The sequence below is a fragment of the Lemur catta genome, chromosome 13, assembly GCF_020740605.2.
Source record: "Lemur catta isolate mLemCat1 chromosome 13, mLemCat1.pri, whole genome shotgun sequence".
Taxonomy (NCBI): domain Eukaryota; kingdom Metazoa; phylum Chordata; class Mammalia; order Primates; family Lemuridae; genus Lemur; species Lemur catta.
In genome coordinates this window covers 61,662,203-61,683,399 of record NC_059140.1, presented here as the reverse complement: position 1 = coordinate 61,683,399, position 21,197 = coordinate 61,662,203, and the positions used below count along the sequence as shown (strand labels likewise).

At 35.2% G+C, this 21,197-nt stretch overlaps 1 protein-coding gene and 1 non-coding gene across 2 annotated transcripts in view; both read left to right on the top strand.

The window, feature by feature from the left end:
* Positions 1-20,457, top strand: part of NUFIP1 (nuclear FMR1 interacting protein 1) — a 42,890-nt gene extending 22,433 nt beyond the window's left edge. Inside the window, exons 7-10 of the mRNA XM_045567244.1 lie at positions 3,247-3,440; positions 11,501-11,617; positions 18,569-18,801; positions 20,180-20,457. Coding sequence (XP_045423200.1) covers positions 3,247-3,440; positions 11,501-11,617; positions 18,569-18,801; positions 20,180-20,302 — 667 coding nt within the window. The 3' untranslated portion in view covers positions 20,303-20,457. The remainder of the gene's footprint in view (positions 1-3,246; positions 3,441-11,500; positions 11,618-18,568; positions 18,802-20,179) is intronic.
* On the top strand, positions 14,392-14,510 carry LOC123649527. Its single transcript, XR_006739035.1, has one exon. It is a non-coding gene; the product is annotated as a U5 spliceosomal RNA (small nuclear RNA).
* Positions 20,458-21,197: the final 740 nt, after the last annotated feature.

Genomic DNA, 21,197 nt, shown 5'->3' with positions numbered 1-21,197 from the left:
ATACCATTTCCCTCCTGACTAATGGTGTTAGCCCCTTTTCTTGTGCTTATTGGCTGTGTGAATATTCTTTTGTGAAGTACCAGTTCAAGTCTTTGACTAATTTTTAATTGAGGTTGCTTTTCTTGATTTGTAGGAGTTAAGTATTTATTAATACTTAGGTATAAATCCTTTTTTGAAGTATGTATATTATAGATATATCTCACAATCTGTGGCTTGCCTTTTTACTGTCTTTATGGGTGCCCTTGTTTTTCTTACAATCTGTGTTAATTGTCCAGACATCTGGGGTCAGCTGGAAGTCAGGCATATCTGCTGATCTTGACAAGGCTCAGTCACAGCTGGGGTTTTGTTGCCTGATGGTCAGGATGCTTATGTAGTGACTATTTGTGATGCTCTTCATTCTTTTGTGTAGATTCATCTTTCCATCTAATGTCATTTTCCTTCTGTCCCAAGGACATCCTTTAATATTTCTTGTAGTAAGATTCTACTGGCAATGACTTTTTTCAGCTTCGTGTATCTGAAGAAAATCCTATTTTGCCTTCTTTTTTGAAAAATATTTTTGATGGATATATGTAATTCTTGGTTAACAGTTTTTAAAATTTATTGTACTTTACAGATGTTGCTCCATTGTCTTCTCATTTGCCTTGTTTCCAAAGAGAAATCTGCTATTATTATTATATTATTACTGTAAAAGAAAAATAAAAATCTCAGGATCCCCCCAAAACTCATTACACCAAAAGGGAGAACTGAGTCACCCAAGCACTACCATCCACTCCCCAGTGAGGTTATAGGGGTCCTCTTTTAAGAAATGAGGGGGCTTAGAAAATGACTAACAGGGTTTGTTTGTTTGTTTGTTTTTGGTGGACTGAGTATGGGAGGGAGAAAGGAAGCTTGGCTGAAGGGTGGTCTTATTATACAGATAAGCCGCATGATAACAGACCTCAAGGAAATGATTTTATTTAGACCTTTAAGGTTGTCAGTTTCTCAGCAAACCTGTCCCAGGTCAAATAGGCAGGACCTGGCTGCATTTAACAGATTCTTTACAGATGAAAACCTCTCCCCCTGCCTCCGCACCTAGGTGGCCTTACAGCATTATTCCTGTTTGCCTGCAGCCATCTTAAAATATGTCAAGAAGTGTACTTTGGGTTAAAATATTTATTTCCTTCAGCCCTAACAAAACCCCTTCAAGATATATAGCCCCTATAAAATGAGTGCATGTCAATTGTAACCTTAGGACTGTAGCCTAAATACTACAGAGCTGTAGTAACCAAAACAGCATGGCACTGCCATAAAAACAGACACATAGACCAATGGAACAGAATAGAGAACCGGAAATAAATCCACACATCTGTAGTGAACTTATCCTCAACAAATGTGCCAAGAACATACAGTTGGGAAAGGACAGTCTATTCAATAAATGGTGCTGGGAAAACAGGATATCCATACACAGAAGACTGAAACTAAACCCTTTTCTCTTACCATATACAAAAATCAAATCAAATCAAAATGGATTAAAGACTTAAAGCTAAGACCTGAAACTATGACAGTACTAAGAGAAAACATTGGGGAAAATCTGCGGAACATTGTTCTGGGTAAGGACTTCTTGAGTAATACTCGCAAAAGCACAGGCAACCAAAGCAAAATCTGACAAATGAGATCACTCAAGCTAAAAAGCTTCTGCACAGCAAAGGAAACAGTCAGTAAAGGGAAGAGACAACCCACAGAATGGGAGAAAATATTTGCAAGCTACCCATCTGACAAGGGACTAATAATTAGAATATATAAGGAGCTCTAACAACTCAGTAGGAAAAAATAAAATAATCTGATTTAAAAATGGGCAAAGGATCCGAATAGACATTTCTCAAAAGAAGACATACAAATAGCCAATAAGTATATGAAAAAATGTTCAACATCATTAGTCAGAGAAATACAAATCAAAATGACATGAGATATCATCTCACCCCAATTAAAATGGCTTTTATCAAAAAGGCAGTAACGAATGATGGCAAAGATGTGGAGAAAGGGGAAAACTCTTACATTGTTGGTGGGAATGTAAATTAGTATAACCACTATGGAGAACAATACGGAGGTTCCTCAGAAAACTGAAATTAGAATTACCATATAACCCAGCAATCCCACTGCTGGATATATAGCCAAAGAAGGGGAAATCAGTGTATCGAAAATATACCTGCCCTCCCATGTTTATTGCAGTGCTATTCACAATAGCCAAGATTTGGAATCAACCTAATTGTCTATTGGTAGATGAATGGATAAAGAAATTGTGCTACATATATACAATGGAATATTATATAGCCACAAAAAGAATGAAATCCTGCCATTTGCAACAACATGGATAGAACTGGAGAACATTATGTTAAGTGAAACAAGCCAAGCACAGAAAGACAAATCCTGCATGTTCTCACTCCTATGTGGGAGCTAAGTATTAAAAACAATTGATCTCATGGAGACAGAGAGTAGAATGATTACCAGAGGCTGGGAACGGTAGTGGTGAGAGGGTGATAAAATTGGGATGATTAATGGGTGCAAAAATATAGTTAGAGTGAACAATACTCAATAACACAACAAAGTAACTATAATCAACAATAGGTTAGGGTATATTTTAAAACGTTAATAACTAAAAAAATGAATTGGAATGTTCCTAACACAAAAAAATGATAAGTGCCTGAGGTGATGGATACCCCAATTACCTTGATTTGATTAATTCACATTGTATGCCTGTGTCAAAACATCACATGTACCCTATAAAGATATACAACTATTATATACTCATAAATAAATAAAAGGGCGTTATGAAGGTCAAACAAGACAGCATATTTGTAAATGTTTCAGAAACATTTAGCCTCCTTAAAAATGAGTAGAAAAGAGTTAACACACTTGATAAACTCTAAGAAACATTTTTATGTACAATAGGAAAGAAAATGCTGCCAATTAAGTTGACTTGATTGCATAGCAGTGTAATTTCAGAGGAGTAAAAATAATGGGTGGAAATGTGCGGCTTAGAATCAATAAGATGCAGTATATTGTGGGGTGTTGTCCTTTTAAAGTCCTATTATAGACTTCTCTGCCTTTGGAAGCCACTGAATTTCTGTTATTTTGGTCTGTTTAATGTGCTAGGCTACAAGTGATTAATTTGACATCTAGGTTTCTTTTGCATCCAGTACTCTTTTTCAAATTTTTCTTGAAAGCTCAGTGCCCTTTATATTAATAATTGCATTTTTCTTATTCCAGCAAGATGAAGGGGATGTCCAGACATTCACAGATGGCAAAGATTCGAAGTCCTGGCAAACATCGCAGATGGAGAAATTATGGTGCTAGACAGAGAGCAGTCATTGGAGCAGGGAATCGCTTGTGTGATTCCAAGCTCAAAGGTCTACCTAAGGCAGCTGCAGACCCTCTTGGCGTTTTGATAAACAGTGATTCTGGTAAGCTGAACAGGAAATAACACGTTCATAAGTGTATAGACAATGATGCTGAAATTGATTATTCACAGCCTTGTTTGTGGGAATATTAATGGCAAACATAAAAATGTAGAATGATGCTTTTGTTCGTTTTTGTTTTTAATAGGAGTATCTTGTCTAAAACCTCCTTTCAGAACATTTTTTCTGAGTCTTGGGGTTGGGTGCATGGGGCAAGCAGGCTATGGGAGAACGACTATATTTGCTGGATAATTTCCATAGTATGATGTGATCTTGGAAATTTTCTTCAGTTTTCTTTGAATGTAGTAATGTTGTAGATTGAAATTTTCCCAATTATGTGGATTTTTTCCCACTTGTAAAGCAATAATTCTAATAGAAGTCAGTATTATTTATGCTACTGAACATGAACATGATATTGGACAAATAATATTAATTCATTGTATTTGAGTAATAATACCTTTCTTCCCTAGAGCATAGAATATATTTGTACATATTTATAGTTTATCCTTGAATTCTCTCTAGAATTTATAGGGCAAGTTGACACTTGCTTGTAAGTTGAAAAACTGAAGCACCAAAATACTGCTGTCGCGTACGGATACCATCCAGCCTCTGAGACTCCATTTCCCCTTCTGAAAGATGAAAATATATGTAAATATTTGCACCACCTTTTCCTCCAGTAACGTTGTGAGGCTTTATCTAATTGCATAATCTTACTGCTGCAAAGGAGTATCCAGAGATTATTAGTGAGTGGGCTGATGTTACATTGTAGGTTTTATTGTAGGCTCTGTTTAGCTTAGATGACAGTGGCTTCTGTGATAATCAGATGCAAGTTTTTGAACTTATGAATGGCAAGAAACGGGAGAATAACTAATTGGTTGACTGAATTAGGATGGAAAAGGACCTTGGCATAAGGGAATGTTGGGCTAAGTATAAGAAGATAACATGTAATAGGAATAATAATAAATTATCTTAACACCAGTTAACATTTATAAGTAAGTACTTACTGTGCTCTGTATACTATATATATATATTAATTGTTCTACTCATAACAACCTTTTACATAGGTGCTGTTGCTACTCTTGTTTTAGAAATGAGGAATTTGCCTTAGTCAGTGGCAGAACCAGATTTTGAATTTAGGAGTCTGACTTCACTAGTTTACCACGTGTCCTCTAAATATGAAGTCTGAATTTGTCTAAAATAATATTGTATGAGTCTAGATAGTTGAGATGTGGGAGAGAGTTTAGAAAAGGCATTTTCTTATCCTTGCAGAGAGCAAGGAAAAGGTAGATGATATTTTGAGCTGGTTTTGAGTTTACTCTTGGGCACTGTTTTTTTTTTTCCCCCTCAAAAAATTTTAAAGAGAGCCCACATACTTCTTCTGACTCAATGTGTGACCTTGATGATAAAATACCATCTTTACTCAAATATAAACTTTCATGTCATTAAAATACCTAAAACACAAATGTAAAGACTACCGTTATAATCAGTAAGTTACTGATTTGAAAATTATATAATTCTTTATGCAATTTTCTAAATGAGCAGTTGAAGGACTCTAATATTGAATAGTCTTTGTTGTTTTTGTTAACTTAGCTTTGATAGATGATTAATTCTGTTTTCTCTTTTTAAAGAAATATTTCAGTACCAATCTGGTAAAACATCAACTAAAAGATGATTATCATCTTGCTTCTATTTAAGCCTATATCTCAGTGCTCAACAGACATCCTAGACATGAGAAACAGGGATAAATCCTCTCATCCTCATTGGTAGAAAGAATTCACTTGGCCTCCCAGGAGCAGTTGAGTAAGAGATCTCACATAATTTTGTTTTGGTGTAAATGTTGAATCCCTTACCTATACTGAGGGTTAAGGATGAGAGTAGACTTGTTTTGAGGGTCAGAGATGAGAACATAATTCTTGATTATACAAATAATCCATCTAGGTTATAAATTTATAATTAAAATTTTTTTTAAATTTAATTTATAATGCTGTTCTCCAAGGAAATGACAATAACAATGATCAAATTATGGTAGCTAATTTCGTAGGAAAGATGCCATTTAAATTCATATTATCCTTTACCTGGGATTTCCTCTAGAGTTGGACATTTTCCAAATCAATGTTTTAGCCCATAGATTCTTCAACTTTTCACTCCAGGTATAGCTATAGAAAACTATATATTAATACCATTTTTTCATATGCCCTAAATATTCTCAACAACTTTACTCTCCAGTATATGTCTTCTACTTGTTTGGAGGTAGCTTCTCTAACCTTGGGCCAGAGGCAGCCAAACTTAAGATCTAGTTATTCAAGTTGTCACTGGTGAGTTAGCATTGTGATGATGTGACCCAGTGCTCTCATGTGGCAGTTGACACTTTTCAGCACTAAGCTCACTTTAAAGTTCTTTCAATTCCTTCCATTTTTTTGCCCTTTTTGGCTCAGAACTTAATTGAGAGATCAGCACTCACATTTTGGGCAAGACAGTAATTTTAGAGGATCTTCACAAACCTCAGATCATGCTTAGAAAATCATTGCCTGAGTTCACAGTCTTTTTTTTTTTTTTTTGAGACAAGGTCTGTCTTTGTTGCCCTGGCTGGAGTGCAGTGGTGTGATCATAGCTCCAACTCCTGGGCTCAAGAGACCCTTCTGCCTTAGCCTTCCAAATAGCTGAGACTATAGGCACACAACACCATGCCTGGCTAGTTTTTCTATTTTTGTAGAGATGGGGTCTTGCTGTGTTGCCCAGGCTGGTCTCCAACTCCTGGGCTCAAGCAATCCTCCCACCTCAGTTTCCCAAAGTACTGGATTACAGGCTGAGCCACCACACCTGCCCCTCACCTTCTCTTTATTGTAGTTGGTGGTATGTGTACTCTGTTCTGTGTAGCTGCTTTGAATTGGGAATTGACATTTCTAAGGGAAAGCCTTTTATTTGGAGTCTCCCAATTTATCAGTTTTGAGCATGTCTTGTTCTCACTAGTTTTCCTTACTGGTGCAATATTTTTTATTGTCTTGTATATTCTGCTAACTAGCCTATTTCATGGAGGTGTTTGTTTTAATCTTTTTTTTGTTTTGGTATCTCATTAGTTAGGACCCAGTTTATTTTATTGCTATTGTTGTTTAAATGTATACGCGACAAGTTTATGGCTTTCCTAGCCTGTAGTCTTAAACAGTAAATCTTTTGTCTAACCTAGAAAGAAAGCAGCTGGTCAGTAATGTGGCATTGAACATCTGCAACTAAAGTACCTCAGCATCCACAAGACAAAGACAATCCAATTTGTTAATCATTTGTTGTAACATAAATATAGCTATTGTCATAGAACACTGGGCTATCATTCTAACTGTGCACTGACATAAGCTAGGTTGTTGAGAAGGTAGATGTTAAAATAAGAAAATAAGCTGGTGTAGCACATCTGCTGTCCTGAATGCCCATCACTGTCTTCTCTGAGAGTTGGAGACTGTAAAGCAAAGTTCCCATTCTGGGGAGTGGCTTTTTCAATCTCTGGCATTTTTTCAGGAGGCTTAATTATACATCTTCTTGGGCTAGAACATATACTTGTGTCTTGCTCCATAAAGACAATAGGAAATAGTAGGTGGGGCAGGGCGGGGGGCGGGCAGTGGAGGTAAGTGAAGAAATAAGTTGTAGAAAGAAGCCAGATGGGAAGCTTCTACAGGTAGGGTTTAGAGTGGACAAGACATTCAAAGGGCAATGTTATTTTGTTATTTTCATTTCAGTAGGGATTTACAAGGTCCTACATTTTGCTTACCCAGCACCGTAATTCACTACGATGCTGGGGATTTCAAAGAAGCCTCCCCCTGCCTTTGAGAAACTCATAGTCTAATGATAATTTTTAGATCATTGCATTAGATTAATTTTTTGGTAGGTGGGAACATGAAGTGTATAAATGAGAGAGGTGAGATTTACCTTTAGAAAAGTGTCACTAATGTTTTAACAGTGAGAGAGATTATCTGAGCTGATATTTTCTAATAATTTGAAAGTTCAGTTTTATCAGCTTGATTGCTAGTGTCTTTATACTGGTATTTTTAGTTTAGAAAGATGTTTTAGCTACTTTTATAAAATGAAGTTTCCTGAGTATTATTTTGTCAGCCAGTACAATGCCTTCAGCATAGTCTTTCCAGATAGTTGCTAAAAATGCCTGTGTTAGAACTGCTGGGTAGATCCCAGGGACTTTGGGGGCAGTCTTTTTTTTTTTTTTTTTTTTTTGAGCTGAAAAGTCATTGTAAAAGATGTTTTAATAGTACCAAAAGGACAGTACTCCTTTTCCAAGTGTTATTACACATGGTGGGCCCCTTAAACATATAACTGAGGGGAGAAGTAAGGGAAAAGGTGTTCGTTTGTTTGAAGTCCTAAGTCTTACCCTTTGGGAAAGCAGTCAAGCATAGTGAGCTTGAGTGTTGTGACACCCTAGTAACAAGTACACCTAGCACTCAAATTGTGATTTCCAAATACCATTCTCCAATTACAGAAACTAAGGCCTCTTAGAGCAATGGCTGATTCTAGGGTTGGGATGGGGAAAATACAAGGTGAGCCTAGAGTATCTCATAATGCCAGAACGTAAGAAAATGCTCAAAAAACATAAAGATGTGGGCATGTTAGAAGAAAACTGGAAAGAGTTCCCAATGGCCAAAGTTGGAACAATTTGAGACTCAAAATAATAAATTATAACCCTCCAAATAAAATAAATACCCACGAGTCCATACTGATAGAAGTGCTTGAATAAATAAATATGAGATAGTAATCTTTCTTATGGAAGAATTCTAATTAATATATGTAGAAGAAATGAGAGAAATAGAAAGTAACCATCAGAATACCATAGTAGTAATCTTTTCAGGCAGGATCCACTGATGGATGGTGAAATTAGTGGTGAAAGTTAACAATGAAACAGTATTTGCATAACCTCAAAATATCTCCCCCTCAAATATTTATTCATAACGGTGATGGTTTTAACATATATACAAAATTCTTTGATGCTCCTTACTTGAGTTGGTCCTTAATTCTTCTCCCCTTGAGTGTGGGCTAGACTTATAACTCATTTCAAGAAATAGAATAATGAAAGAGAAAAATAGTAACTTTATAGTGGAGAAATAAGGCAGACCACCCAGTGATCAAGGTCAACATCACCAGTAATAAGTCATTGATATCATGGACCTGTGAGGTGATGGAATATCTCCTTTGTGATATTCTTCCCCAAAATCTATAGCGTCAGTCTAATGATCAGAAATGTCAGACAAACTCAGACTGAGGGACATTCTACAAATACTTGACCAATAGTCTCCACAAGTGTCAAGTTCATGAAAGAAAGGCAAAGTTGTCACATTTACTAAGGCGTCATGACAACCTAAATGCAAGGTAGTATAGCAGATTGGATCCTGAAACAGAAAACAGGACGTTAGTGGAAAAACTGGTGAAATTTCAACACAGTCTGTAGTTTAGGTAGTAGTGATGCACCAATGTTAACTTGTCAGCTATGATAAATGTACTTTGGTTGTGTAAGACGGTAACATTAGGAAGCTGGGTGAAGGGTATAGGAAACACTACCATATTTGCAACACTTATGTAAATTCAAAATTGTTTCAAAATATAAAATTTTTCTTTTTAAAGAGAGGAGAGAAAAGGGACTATGTGTAGGCCAATTAAAACCTTGTCCTCTGCTTCTTGAATTGAATTATGAAGAACACTATCCTTCAAGGTTTATTTCCCTTTGTTTTTATTTTTTATATTATTTCTGATTACAAAACTAGGTGCAGAAAATGTGGGAAAAGACTGAAAAGTTCACATACACACAAAAACCTGCTTTGTTAACTTACAGAGATGGCCACTGCTCATATTTTGTTGTATGTCCTTCAATATTTTCCCTATGCATGTGCATATAATTTTTTAGATAAAAATGGAGTCAGTTATTTAAAAAAAAAAAAAGGAGTGAACTTTGGATCCATGGAGAACTAGGTTTCTATCCTGGCTCCACCTCCTACTAGTTGTATGATTCTATGCTAGTTAACTGTTTTGAACTTAACTCATTCATGTAACAATTTGTCCTCCAAATACTTTTTGAGCACGTATGTACTGTTCTGGGCTCTGAGGATACAGCATTGAACAAAGCAAAACCTCTTCTGTCCTGTAGCTTATGTTCTGATTGGGGAAGTCGTAGTAAACAAATACATAACATGTTGGATTGATTAAGCATCGTGAAGCTGAGTAAAAGGGTAGAGAGTGGTGGTTGGAGAAGAGGGTGTGCTGTTTTGTCTGGAGTGGTCAGTAAAGGCATCTCTGATGAGATGACATTAAGACATCTGAATGAAGTGAGGGGCCGATGCCAGCGAGGATAGCAGTCAGGGCAGGGAGATTGCCACAGCCCCCCAGCTCCGGCAACTACCACCCTGGTGAGTCAGCAGCCATCAGCATCAAGGCAAGACTCACCACCAGCCAAAAGATTACTACTCATCGAAGGTTCAGATGATCATTGAGATTTTTTAAGAATAAAGTATTTTTAAATTCAGATATGTATTTCTTTTTAGACATAACACTATTGCATACTTAATAGGCTGCAGTATAGTATAAACATAACTTTTGCATGTACTGGGAAACCAAAAAATTTATGTGACTCACTTTATTGCAGTGGTCTGGAACGGAACCTGCGATATCTCTACCATATGCTTGTATGTCAAATAGCTGTTTGGAGTGTTGCTATAAAAGGGAACAAAGAAATAGAGCTATAGCTGGGAGACATTATTAACATTATCATTGATCATAAAAGCACTTTGATAGGATGCCTTCATTTTAAGAAGACAACTTTATATATCTGCAGGAGGCATTCTTGCTCACTAGTTAAGAATTGGGATTTGGAGTCAGATAGCCAGGATTTAAATTTGACCCAACTGTTTTATAGTTATGTTATCTGAAGAAAAAGTTACTCAAATTCTCGGAATTTTGATTTCATTACCTATAATTAATGTGAAAGTCATACAGTATCTCATAAGGATTACATTGAACTGTGCTTTTAAAGAGCATAACATCCAACTGTTACTGTGCTTTTTGGTATCTCTCTTTGGGTCTTGGAAAGATATGTTACAGTTTGGTCTTTCATCATTCAAACAATAGATGAAAAGTCTTCATACGAACATTGTAATAGATTTCTGCTTAATCTATTAGTAATTTACATATAGAGACAAGAAACAGTTTTGGGGGGTTGTGGTGCTGGGTAGAGTGAATGGGTGGAGGAAAGAGGATTTAACTTCATCTAGCAGAAGGTGGCAGTTCAACATTCACATAAAAGGACACTCCCATTTCCCACTGGCATGTTTTGATTTCCCCTAGACTGACTTGGTCAACATTAAGTGCTCAGTCATAAAACATTTCATATGGTTGTGGGTTGAGTTGGTTCATTAAATAGACAAGTTACTTATTGTCTTTAGTGAGGCTTTATTATTATTGGCCGTCTAGCATAGAGTTAATACATTTTTAGAGCTGCCAAAAAGAAATGTAATAGGTGATGTCCTGAGGCTACAACTAGCTTTGCTGGGCCTTGATCAAGCACTTTACCTTTGGTAAATTCTCATGGTTGGCTTATTTATTTAAGGTCTTACAAGTTCTAAATAATAAAAACTTTGGAAGGGTTCATTTCAGCTTAACTGTTTGACCAAGCCTTTATTCAAAGTCAGTAATCCTAATCTACTGAAGTTAAATAAATTTTTGGCCTTCCTACTACCTGTTAATTAATAGCAAAGAACTGTGTAATTAAATTAATTTAGAGAACACTCAAATTCCATAACCTGTGAAGCATGGTAAGTAACTGAGCTGTGTATAACTTCCATTTGCCCCTCTCACTCCTCTGGGGCAAATAGCTTCTTCTCTGCCCATGAAGATTTAAACCAAGGGGAAAGTTTTCAGGTCTCCAGGAAAATAAGTTTTTTTGGGAAGATTAAGGAAATGATCAGAAATTACTTTCTTTTCACTAAGAGATGAGAGAGTAAGGGGTGATCAGCTTTCTTTTGTATGGTGGTAGTTGTTTGGGGGCATGCTGTTTTGAATATGAGTTCTTTTCCCTTTTATTTCAGAGTCTGATAAGGAGGAGAAACCACAACGTTCTGTCGTACCCAAGGAGGTGACACCAGCCCTGTGCTCACTAATGAGCAGCTATGGCAGCCTTTCTGGGTCAGAGAGTGAGCCAGAAGGTAAGTCATGATGTCTGTTGTTACAGCAAAGTGTGTTTGTTTACTTTTTGCCTTTGTTGCACGCTGCACATTAATAGCATCCATAAATACATTCTTTATTTGATCTTCAAATTCCTTTTTCGTTTGATTCAGAAGTAAAGTTAACATGGGATAAAGGAAGGCTGGCATGATGAAGAAATCTGTTGCTACTCTGGGAGAAAAAGGCAAAAGTAATACAATATAATGAAAGAATAAGAAGGAGAAAAGAAAATATACACTAATAGAATTGAAGAAAGTTCTAAACAAAATAGCAAAAAGAAAGTTAATTTCTTCCCTCTGCTCTAAGAACCCTTGTCATAACGTGTTCATAGCACTTTAAGTAGATGGAGAGAGGTCCTTTATGACAAAGAGCATGATAAAATTTTTTAGATGTATATAGGGCACTGCTTTTGATAGAGCACATTTACATAAATTATCTCATTTGGAAAATACAACAGCCCTATACTTGTGGTTGCATTAGCCTGTGTTTTAAAGGTTGGAAGAAATGGAATCCTTTCAGTAGTCTTTCTGAGAAGTCAGCAATGTTCAGGATACATATGTTACCTTTAAAGATGATGTTACAGGCCAGGTGCTGTGGCTCATGGCTATAATCCCAGTACTTTGGGAGGCTTAGGTGGGAGAATCACTTGAGGCCAGGAGTTTAAGACCAGCCTGGGCATCATAGCAAGACCCTTGTCTCTACAAAAAAAAAAAAAAATTAGCTGGGCATGGTGGTGCCAGCTGTAGTTCCAGCTACTCAGAAGACTGAGGCTGAGGCAGGAGGATCGCTTGAGCCCAGGAGTTTGAGGATGCAACGAGCTATGATCCTGGCATTGCACTCCAGCCTGGGCAACAGAGCATGACCCTGTCTCTGAAAATAAAACAAAGATGATGTCACAGTTGATAATGCATGAGGCCTTATTGTGAAATTTATTAGTATAAACCAGTTTAATCTCCTATAGCATCTCTTTTACAGCCTCCTTTTAGAGCTGTGAGGAGGCTATTGATATGATGCACTGTGGAAATTTTTTCTTTCTTCCTTTTTTTTGAAACAGGATCTCACTCTGTTGCTCTGGATAAAGTGCAGTGGCATCATCATAGCTCGCTGCAACTTCACACTCCTAGGCTCAAGCGATTCTCCTGCCTCAGCCTCCCAAGTAGCTGGGACTATAGGCACACGTCACTGCACTTGGCTAATTTTTCAGTTTTTTGTAGAGACGGGGTCTTGCTCTTGCTCAGGCTGGTCTTGAACTCCTGAGCTCAAGTGATCCTCCCGCCTTGGCCTCCCAGAGTGCTAGGATTACAGGCATGAGCCACCATGCCTGGCCTGTGGCAATTCTTAATCCAAGGTTTATGTCAATAGTCCAGCATATGTTTAGTGAATAAGCCTATGTCCTACTGTTGTGGAAACCTGGCTCTGCATGGTAATTTTACTAGGCTTTATCAACTGTGAGAATTCTTATGTATGTATCTTAGGACAAGATGTGTAATCAAAGTAGGAGCTGTACTGAGGATAAGAATACAGGGTCTAAAAGTGTTTATTATATAGAGTGAAGGGAAGATTTGAATGTAATTGGATGAAGATGGCAGCACTTTTAATGTTGACTAGGCTAGAGATAATCAATGTTTGTGTAGTTGGACGATGTTGAATAAGGAAGGGCTGGGCTTTAATATGAAAGATGATGTTTACATCTATCTGTAACATGGGAATTTTTTTCATTTTTAATGGGCCATGGCTTACTGTGGTAGCTTGTTAAAAGCTACTTGGATTTTGAAATATAAACTACTTTGGCTTTATCAGAGTATTCCTTAACAGATGGTTGCCTCTTATTTTTTTTTTAATTTTAAGAAAAACAGTATTTATTTCTTACTCTTGTTTCCAATACACTGATATGAAGATGGGGTTATTCTTTAAACACATATTATATTTCCCACTTATCAGTTGTATATATAACAGGTGATAACAAAGAAAACTATTACCAGATTACTGAATCCCATAAAAACAAGCTGAACAAATGCTTTCTTCTCTCTCATAAGTGAAACATTTAATACTTTTATATTCATGTCTTCATTCTGAGACTGACACTATTTTTAATTTGGAAGGAGGAAAGGAAAGTGGAATGGATCTTTGAGGTCTCACCCCTTCATTTTATAGAACCTTAAGCTTAGAGAGTATAAGTTTGGCAAGCTAGTATGTAGCAGAGCCGATGTAAAATCTAGGTTTGGGGGCTTAAAAGTCTAACAATGTCAACTATATTGGCTTCCATTATAGTCTTTCTCTGTGTGGCATTTGCTGTCTTCCTGCATAATGATGCATGGCCTTTTCTTTTATAGGTGACAGGATTATTACCTATTAAAAGATACATTTGATTTTGTATGAATTCATTTTGACTAATTATTTAAAATGCCCTGCATTAAGGAAAGAGCCCTTTCCTCACATTCCTAAGTCTTAAGAATTATTTTATGTAGTTTGTATTCAGCTTTATTAAGCCATCCAAGTCACTAGCAAATTTTTAGCTTTTGGTATTCTGGGCTCTAGGATGGGATATTGACACATAGGGAGTTTGGAATAAATAAACCAAGGAAATAAACTGGGTCTTCTCTGAACCACAAAATAGCATCTAGAAGGCTGCTTATTTAAGTGGATTCTAAATGGATAGAATCAGTCTGATTCTTTCTAACAGATTTTAACAATTGTATCTTCATAAATAAGATCTATCTCAAATTAAGAATTAACATAAAAGTAAGTGCAGTGAATACTCCATTTTCTCTTCAGATGTATAAATCTTTGCCTTTTACTAAAGATTTCCGTGGAGAGGAGCAAAAGAAAAAAAGAATTAACATAAAACTGTATAGTATCTGAAACATGAGTAGTGTTTTTCTGGGAAGAATTTTAAGCAAGGGAAGGGCCCCTCAAGTAAAACTGAAGCAAAGGAAGATGTTGTACTCACATCTGGGGCTGTAAAAATCATTAAGATATAAAAATTCATGAGAAATACTTCCAAATGGGTTGGTTTGATATCAGTTCCTCATGTTACCATTTTGGCATTTATTTTTTTTTTATTTATTTTTTACCGTATCAGAATTTAAGCACAGTTTTACAACTCCCCCAAATTATGTTTCTTCAAATAGTTTTGGCTATGATGGGGAGACCTCCAAATTGGACTGTTTCAAAAGACCACAAACCAAAAAGAGTGGTTTAAGTTTGAAAGAGGTGAATGGCTGGCTGGGCTCAGTGGCTCACACCGAAATCCCAGCACTCTGGGAGGCCGAGGTAGGAGAATCAGTTGAACTCAGGACTTCAAGAGCGGCATGAGCAACATAGAGAGACTGCGTCTCTACAAAAAAAAAAGAAAAAAAAATTAGCAGGGTGTGGTGTCTGCGCCTTTAGTCCCAGCTACTCTGGAGGCTGTAGTAGGAAGATTGCTTTAGCTCAAGGGTTGGAGGCTGTGGCGAGATATGATGATCCACTGCACTCCAGCTTGGGTGACAGAGCGAGACCCCTGTCTCTTAAAAAAACAAACAAACAAACAAAACTATAGGATTGAATAGCAATATTTAAAATCTGTTTGAATTGATGAACATTACATTAATATATGGTACTTAGCTGGGAAATGTTGTAAACCTCAAGAAAGAGAAGAATATAAATAGTACTAATTCTTCATTCCTTAGCAGATAATTGACAATATAAGCTTTGATCCCTTTGACTTTTGTGTTCCTGAACTAAGTGATCAATATTTGAAGGAAAAGGGAATAATAGAAAACAGTGTCCTAGTTTTTCTTTTTGCCTTTAATTATTATTTCTATAGTTTTGAACGCTACAAACCACTTTGGGAATTCTTAGCTCCATTCTTTTATGACTACATCTCTCTTCTTTTTCTCTTTTCGACCATGACTTTGAAGACACATCATCACTAGTATCATTATAGCAAATTCTTATATAGTACTTACTCTATGGCAGGCATTCTTTTATGTCCTTTATAGATACCATTATTTGTTAATATCTGTATTCTGTAGATGAAGAAATTTAGGCAGACATAAGTAGCTCAACCCCAAGGTCACACAGCTAAGTAATGGAACTTGGACTTCACCCTAACGGTCGGGCACCAGAGTCTGTGCTTCTAACACTTACCCTACACTTCCTTTCTTGTCTTTTTTTTTTTTTTTTTTTGAGTCAGGGTCTTGCTCCGTCGCCCAGGCTAGAGTACAGTGGCACAATCATAGTTCACTGCAGCGTCCAATTCCTGGGCTCAAGAGATCCTTCGGGCTCAGCCTCCCATGTAGATAGAACTACAAGCGTGCATCACCACACCCAGCTTATACTTCCCTTCAAATGTAATTTCTATATTTATTCCTATGTAATGCTTGAGTGTTTAGGGTTCTGCCACTCTTGTCTAGGCAACTGAACCCAGTTTTCCAAGTTTTAGACTAGAACTCTTTTATATTATAATACATTGATTCATGGTCAATCAAAGTAAATAGAATAACCATTTGTGGGGGAGGGCCAGAGATTTCTATCTTAAAACTTAACAATTTTCAACTATTCAAATGGTTTTTCCCCTTCATTAATATGGTGAAGTATACTGATTTTCAAATATACCAGCCTGTATTCTTGGGATAAAAATCTACTTGGTCATGATGTATTACCTTTTTAATACATTGATGAATTTGATTTGCTGATATTTTATTAAGGATTTTTATATCTATGTTCATAAGGGATACAGGTCTGTTGTTTTGTTTTATTGTAATGGATTTGGTAGGTATTGGCATCTGTTTCCTCCTCTTTTTTTAAGGATTTGTGTAGGATTTCTTATTTGTAGAATTCAGTAGTGAAGCCATCTAAACCTAAGCCATCCGAACCTGGCATTTTTGGGAAAAGTTTTAAATTATAAATTAAATTTCCTTAATAAGTATAGTACTAATCAAGTATAAGACTATTTCTTCTTGAGTGAGTTTTGGTAATTTGTGTTTTTCAAAAGAATTTGCTTCATCTAAGTTGTTGAATTTATTGGCATATAGTTCATAATATTCCATGTAATACCTATAGGCTCTATAGTGATGTCCTCTCTTTTATTTCTCATATTATTAATTGATATATTTTCTTTTTCTCAGTCTTGCTAAGTATTAATTTTATTAATATTTTCAAGGAACCAACTTCTGGCTTCATTGGTTTTTCTTTATTATTTGTCATTGATTTTCACTCTAATTCACTGATTTTCACTCTTTAGTATTTCCTCTCTTCTCCTTCTCTGCCTCATTACAGTACAAGCTTAGATAATTGATTTTAGACTTAATTTCTCAAATAAGCATTCAAAGCCATAAATGTGCCTTCATGCACTGCTTTAGTTGTATCCCACAAACTTGATGCTTTTATTTGTTTCAAAATATTTCCTAATCTCTCTTGTGATTTGTTCTTTAACTCATGGGTTATTTAGAAGTATGTTGTTTAATTCCCAAATATTTGGTGGTTTTCTAGCTAGTTTTCTGTTAATAATTTTAAATTAATTTTGTGAAGGTCAGAGGACATAGTCTGTGTGCTTTCAGTTTTTTCAGTTTATCGAAACTTGTTTTATGACCCAACACCAGCTGAATGGTCATGTGAACTTGACAAGAATATGTATATGAATATGTGTGTTCTTTGTCAATTTGAGTTAATTGTTTATGGTATTAAGATCTTCTATATCCCTGCTCATTTTCTGTCTAGTTTTTCTTCATTTACTGGGATTGGAGTGTTTAAGGCTCCAACCATAATAATGGATTTGTCTCTTTCTCCTCTCAGTTCCATCAGTTTTTACTGCATGTATATTGAAAATCTGTTATTAGATGTGATTATTTTGTCTTCTTAATGAATTGACCCCTTTAGCTTTATAAACTGTACCTTTTATCTCTAATAATATTCACTGTTCTGAGTCTTTTTTGTTTGATATTGATAGAACCATTCCAACTTTCTTGTGATTGGTGTCTGCAAGGTATTTTTTCCCATCCTTTTTTTACTTTCAACCTGTGAAAGTCCATACTTTGCACAGTTCCTTTGTATGAGATTACTTTTAGTTCAAACTCTGTAAGGCAAGGACTGCCTGCATTTAAAGTCAGTTTCTTTTATAGACATCATATAGTTGGATCTTGTTCTTTTTCCATTCTGACCATCTCTGCCTTTAAGTGGGATGTTTAGACCATTTACATATAATATACTTACTGATATAGTTTGTTTGTATGTGTCTCATCTATTTTTTGTTCCATTCTTTTCTTGCATTCTTTTGGGTGAATCATATTTTTAGGGCATTGCAAGTATTGGTTTATTAGCTGTACCTCTTTGTTTTATTTTTTAGGAGTTGGTCTAGAGTTAATAGTATGCAACTTTAACATCACTTTCAAATGATGTTGTCCACTTCACATATAATATGTACTTTCAAATGATATTGTCTATTTCACATAAAATTAAAGAATATTACAGTAATATACTACTACAATATTCCACCTCCCTTCATTTGTACTATTGTTATCATAGATTTTATTTCTATAGATGTTATAAATTTCCACATGCACTGTTATTATTTTTGCTTTAAATATATTGTAAATTTTTTTTTTCAAATGAGAAAAAATATCTTTTGTACTTATTTGCATATTTACTGTTTCTGGCACTCATCATTCCTTTGTGTAGCTCCAAATTTCCATCTGGTATCATTTCCTTCATAGGGATCACTTTCTGTAGCTCTTTGTGGTAGTCTCCCCAATTCTTGGCAGTTATAGCTCCTAATTTGAAAAATATTAGAATACATTTAAATGTCTTGCAAAATCTTTCATAGCTTTAAGTTATTAAGTAGCCAGTATTATGTCTGGAGGGATTATTATGGATGTTTTGGTTATTTTTGAAAGGTCTGTTTTTTTGTTTGCTTTTTATTTTTGTGTTTTTGTGGTTTTCATCACACTTAGAAACTCCCATCAAGACTGAAGCAGACATTCTGGCAGAAAACCAGGTTCTTCATAGCAATACTCCCAAGAGTCCAAGTCAAGATGTTAAAGCAACTGTTCGAAATTTCTCAGAAGCCAAGTGTGAGAATCAAAAGAAAAGTTCTAAACAGACAAACACTAAGAGGAAAAAAGATTATCACAACTATCAAACATTATTTGAACCAAGAACGCACCACCCATATCTCTTGGAAATGGTAAATTATTTTTCTTTGCAATCTTTGTGTTCTCCTGTCATAAAGATAGCACCACTGTGTGTGTGTGTGTGTGTGTGTGTGTGTGTGTGTGTGTGTGTAAGGTTCCCAGAGACATATGATCCTTGGAGACTTGTCTGTGTATCTTAATTCTGAAGTTACATTTGGCATATAGCTTGTGTTCAGTTAATGTGGAATAGTACAGTTTTAAAAATTGCTTCAAATAAAGAATGTAGGTTTGAGTGGTTGGTAAGGAAATATGTATTGAAGTTTATTGACGTTTTTAAAATTTTCTTTGAAAGCACAGCTAAAAGTACAGTGGCAGGCTGAAGAAAAAAAGGTTTTTAATATAAATATCTATTGTAAACCACAAAGTAATGGAAAGAAAAGACCTAGGTTTCCTGACAATTCTCATTTCTTTGGGGACTGTCTTCACTTTTTCTCTTTCTATACTTTTGTTTATTTATATTTATTTTATGTATTCTTGGCTTTATTCTCAGCATTATGTGCTCAAAAATCTAATATCTGTCTTCAAATTATAAAGAGGGAGCAATGAATCTTTTGATTGTAATGGAAATGAAGCTATTCAAAGATCAAAGATTTTCATGGCTAAGAATAATAGAAATCTACATTTTTTAGATTGGAATTGTAAAACTGTTGACATTCTGTGAAAAGTGTTTGGTTTTGACTTATCAGATAAGTACTTATGCTGTACCTAGAGTGTTCTGTGGCGACACTCCGAGATGCTAAATGTAAACACCACTGCTTCTTATTAAGATGGATATGAAATTCTGTAAATGTCAGTGCTATATATAGTAAATTACATTACAAGAGGTGAATTTAATCATCTTTCTACTAAAACTTCCTTTGTAATGTTTTCTGAACTATGTTAATGACATCAGAAAATAAATCAAAAATAAAATAAATTCCTTTTTGCAGATTACATATGATTCCTTGGTGATGTACTTATTCTAAATACCAAGGATTTTTAGCTTTCTTTTAATTACAATAAGTACAAAAATGAGAAGTTATGAAAGTCAAGGAATATTGGGATTTTTTACTGCCAATTTCATTGTTACTATATATCTGTTTGTCAATTTTTAGATTAAAGAATTGCACACTTTTAAACTTATTTTCCTATCCTTTGTTAGTTACTTCTAGGGAGGACCCCAAATGCCAACGTTAGTTCTTTTTAAGAAGCTAGATGGTCTTGGTGTAAAATGACATATTTTTGCATTGTTCTTGAGCAAAATAATTAGTAAATATAATACACATTGTATTGTTCTATGTTTTTTATATGGGGAAGACACATGCAATATTTTAGATTGTGTTTCCTGGATATGTTTTATTTACCAGCTAATCTTATTTATTTGTTTTTTAGCTTTTAGCTCCAGACATTCGACATGAAAGAAATGTGATCTTGCAATGTGTTCGGTATATCATCAAAAAAGACTTTTTTGGACTTGATACTAGTTCTGTGAAAACTGAAGATGTTTGTGTCTGATGTTTCAGCACACATAACTGAAGCATATAAAATAGTACCATGATTTTTTTCCCCAAAACTGGATTAGTGATTAAATTGTAAGCCTCATAGGATATTATGTTGGATTCTCAAGTCTTTCCTTTGGTTCTATGCAAATAAATACATAACTGATTTTTAAGACTGTGTCTGTATGGTTGGCATTGTGTAGAATCTTGTTAGAAGAATTTTTCTTTTTATTTGTATTTATTTTTATGTATTGCTCTCATGTAAGGACAACTCCTGTTGGGCTAGTTAAGAATTGAAGACTGGTTTAATAGTAAAGAAGAAAGCTTTTAAAGTGTTTGATTCAGCTAAGCAAAATTAGGCAGAGAAATAGAGCCATTTAAAAGAGGAAGGTGTTCTTTAATTGTGGCAAGGGGGAATATTTTTAAAATAAACCAAATCAATTTAATACAACCAGAAGGTCTTGAAATTTAACTTTTGCCTGTTTATTTTAAAAGACATGTTTAAATTCACCTACACACACCACTCACATAGCTCAAATATGCAGTGTTTGAAATATTAATACAGATATGGCCTCTACATATTTAGATTCAATTTTATATGTCCCTGTGTTTAGATATAAGTGAAGTGCTTCTTTTTGGTATACTTCAGAACTGGACCTTTTTCCCCCATGAAAAAGTAAATAAAATATAGTACTTGATGAGGTTCAACTTGTTTATCATAGCAGAAACAATGATTTGTGAGATAATGTGAATAATAATCTCCATTTTAAGGTTTAATTAAAATTTGGCCTATGAAAGTAGTAATTGAACCCTTTTTAAATTTTTTAAGTAAATAAAAGCTGCTAAGATCTTTTTGTCTCCTGTAACACCAGGGAGTTTGATCTTGTGTTCTGATTACTGTGCCCCTAGCT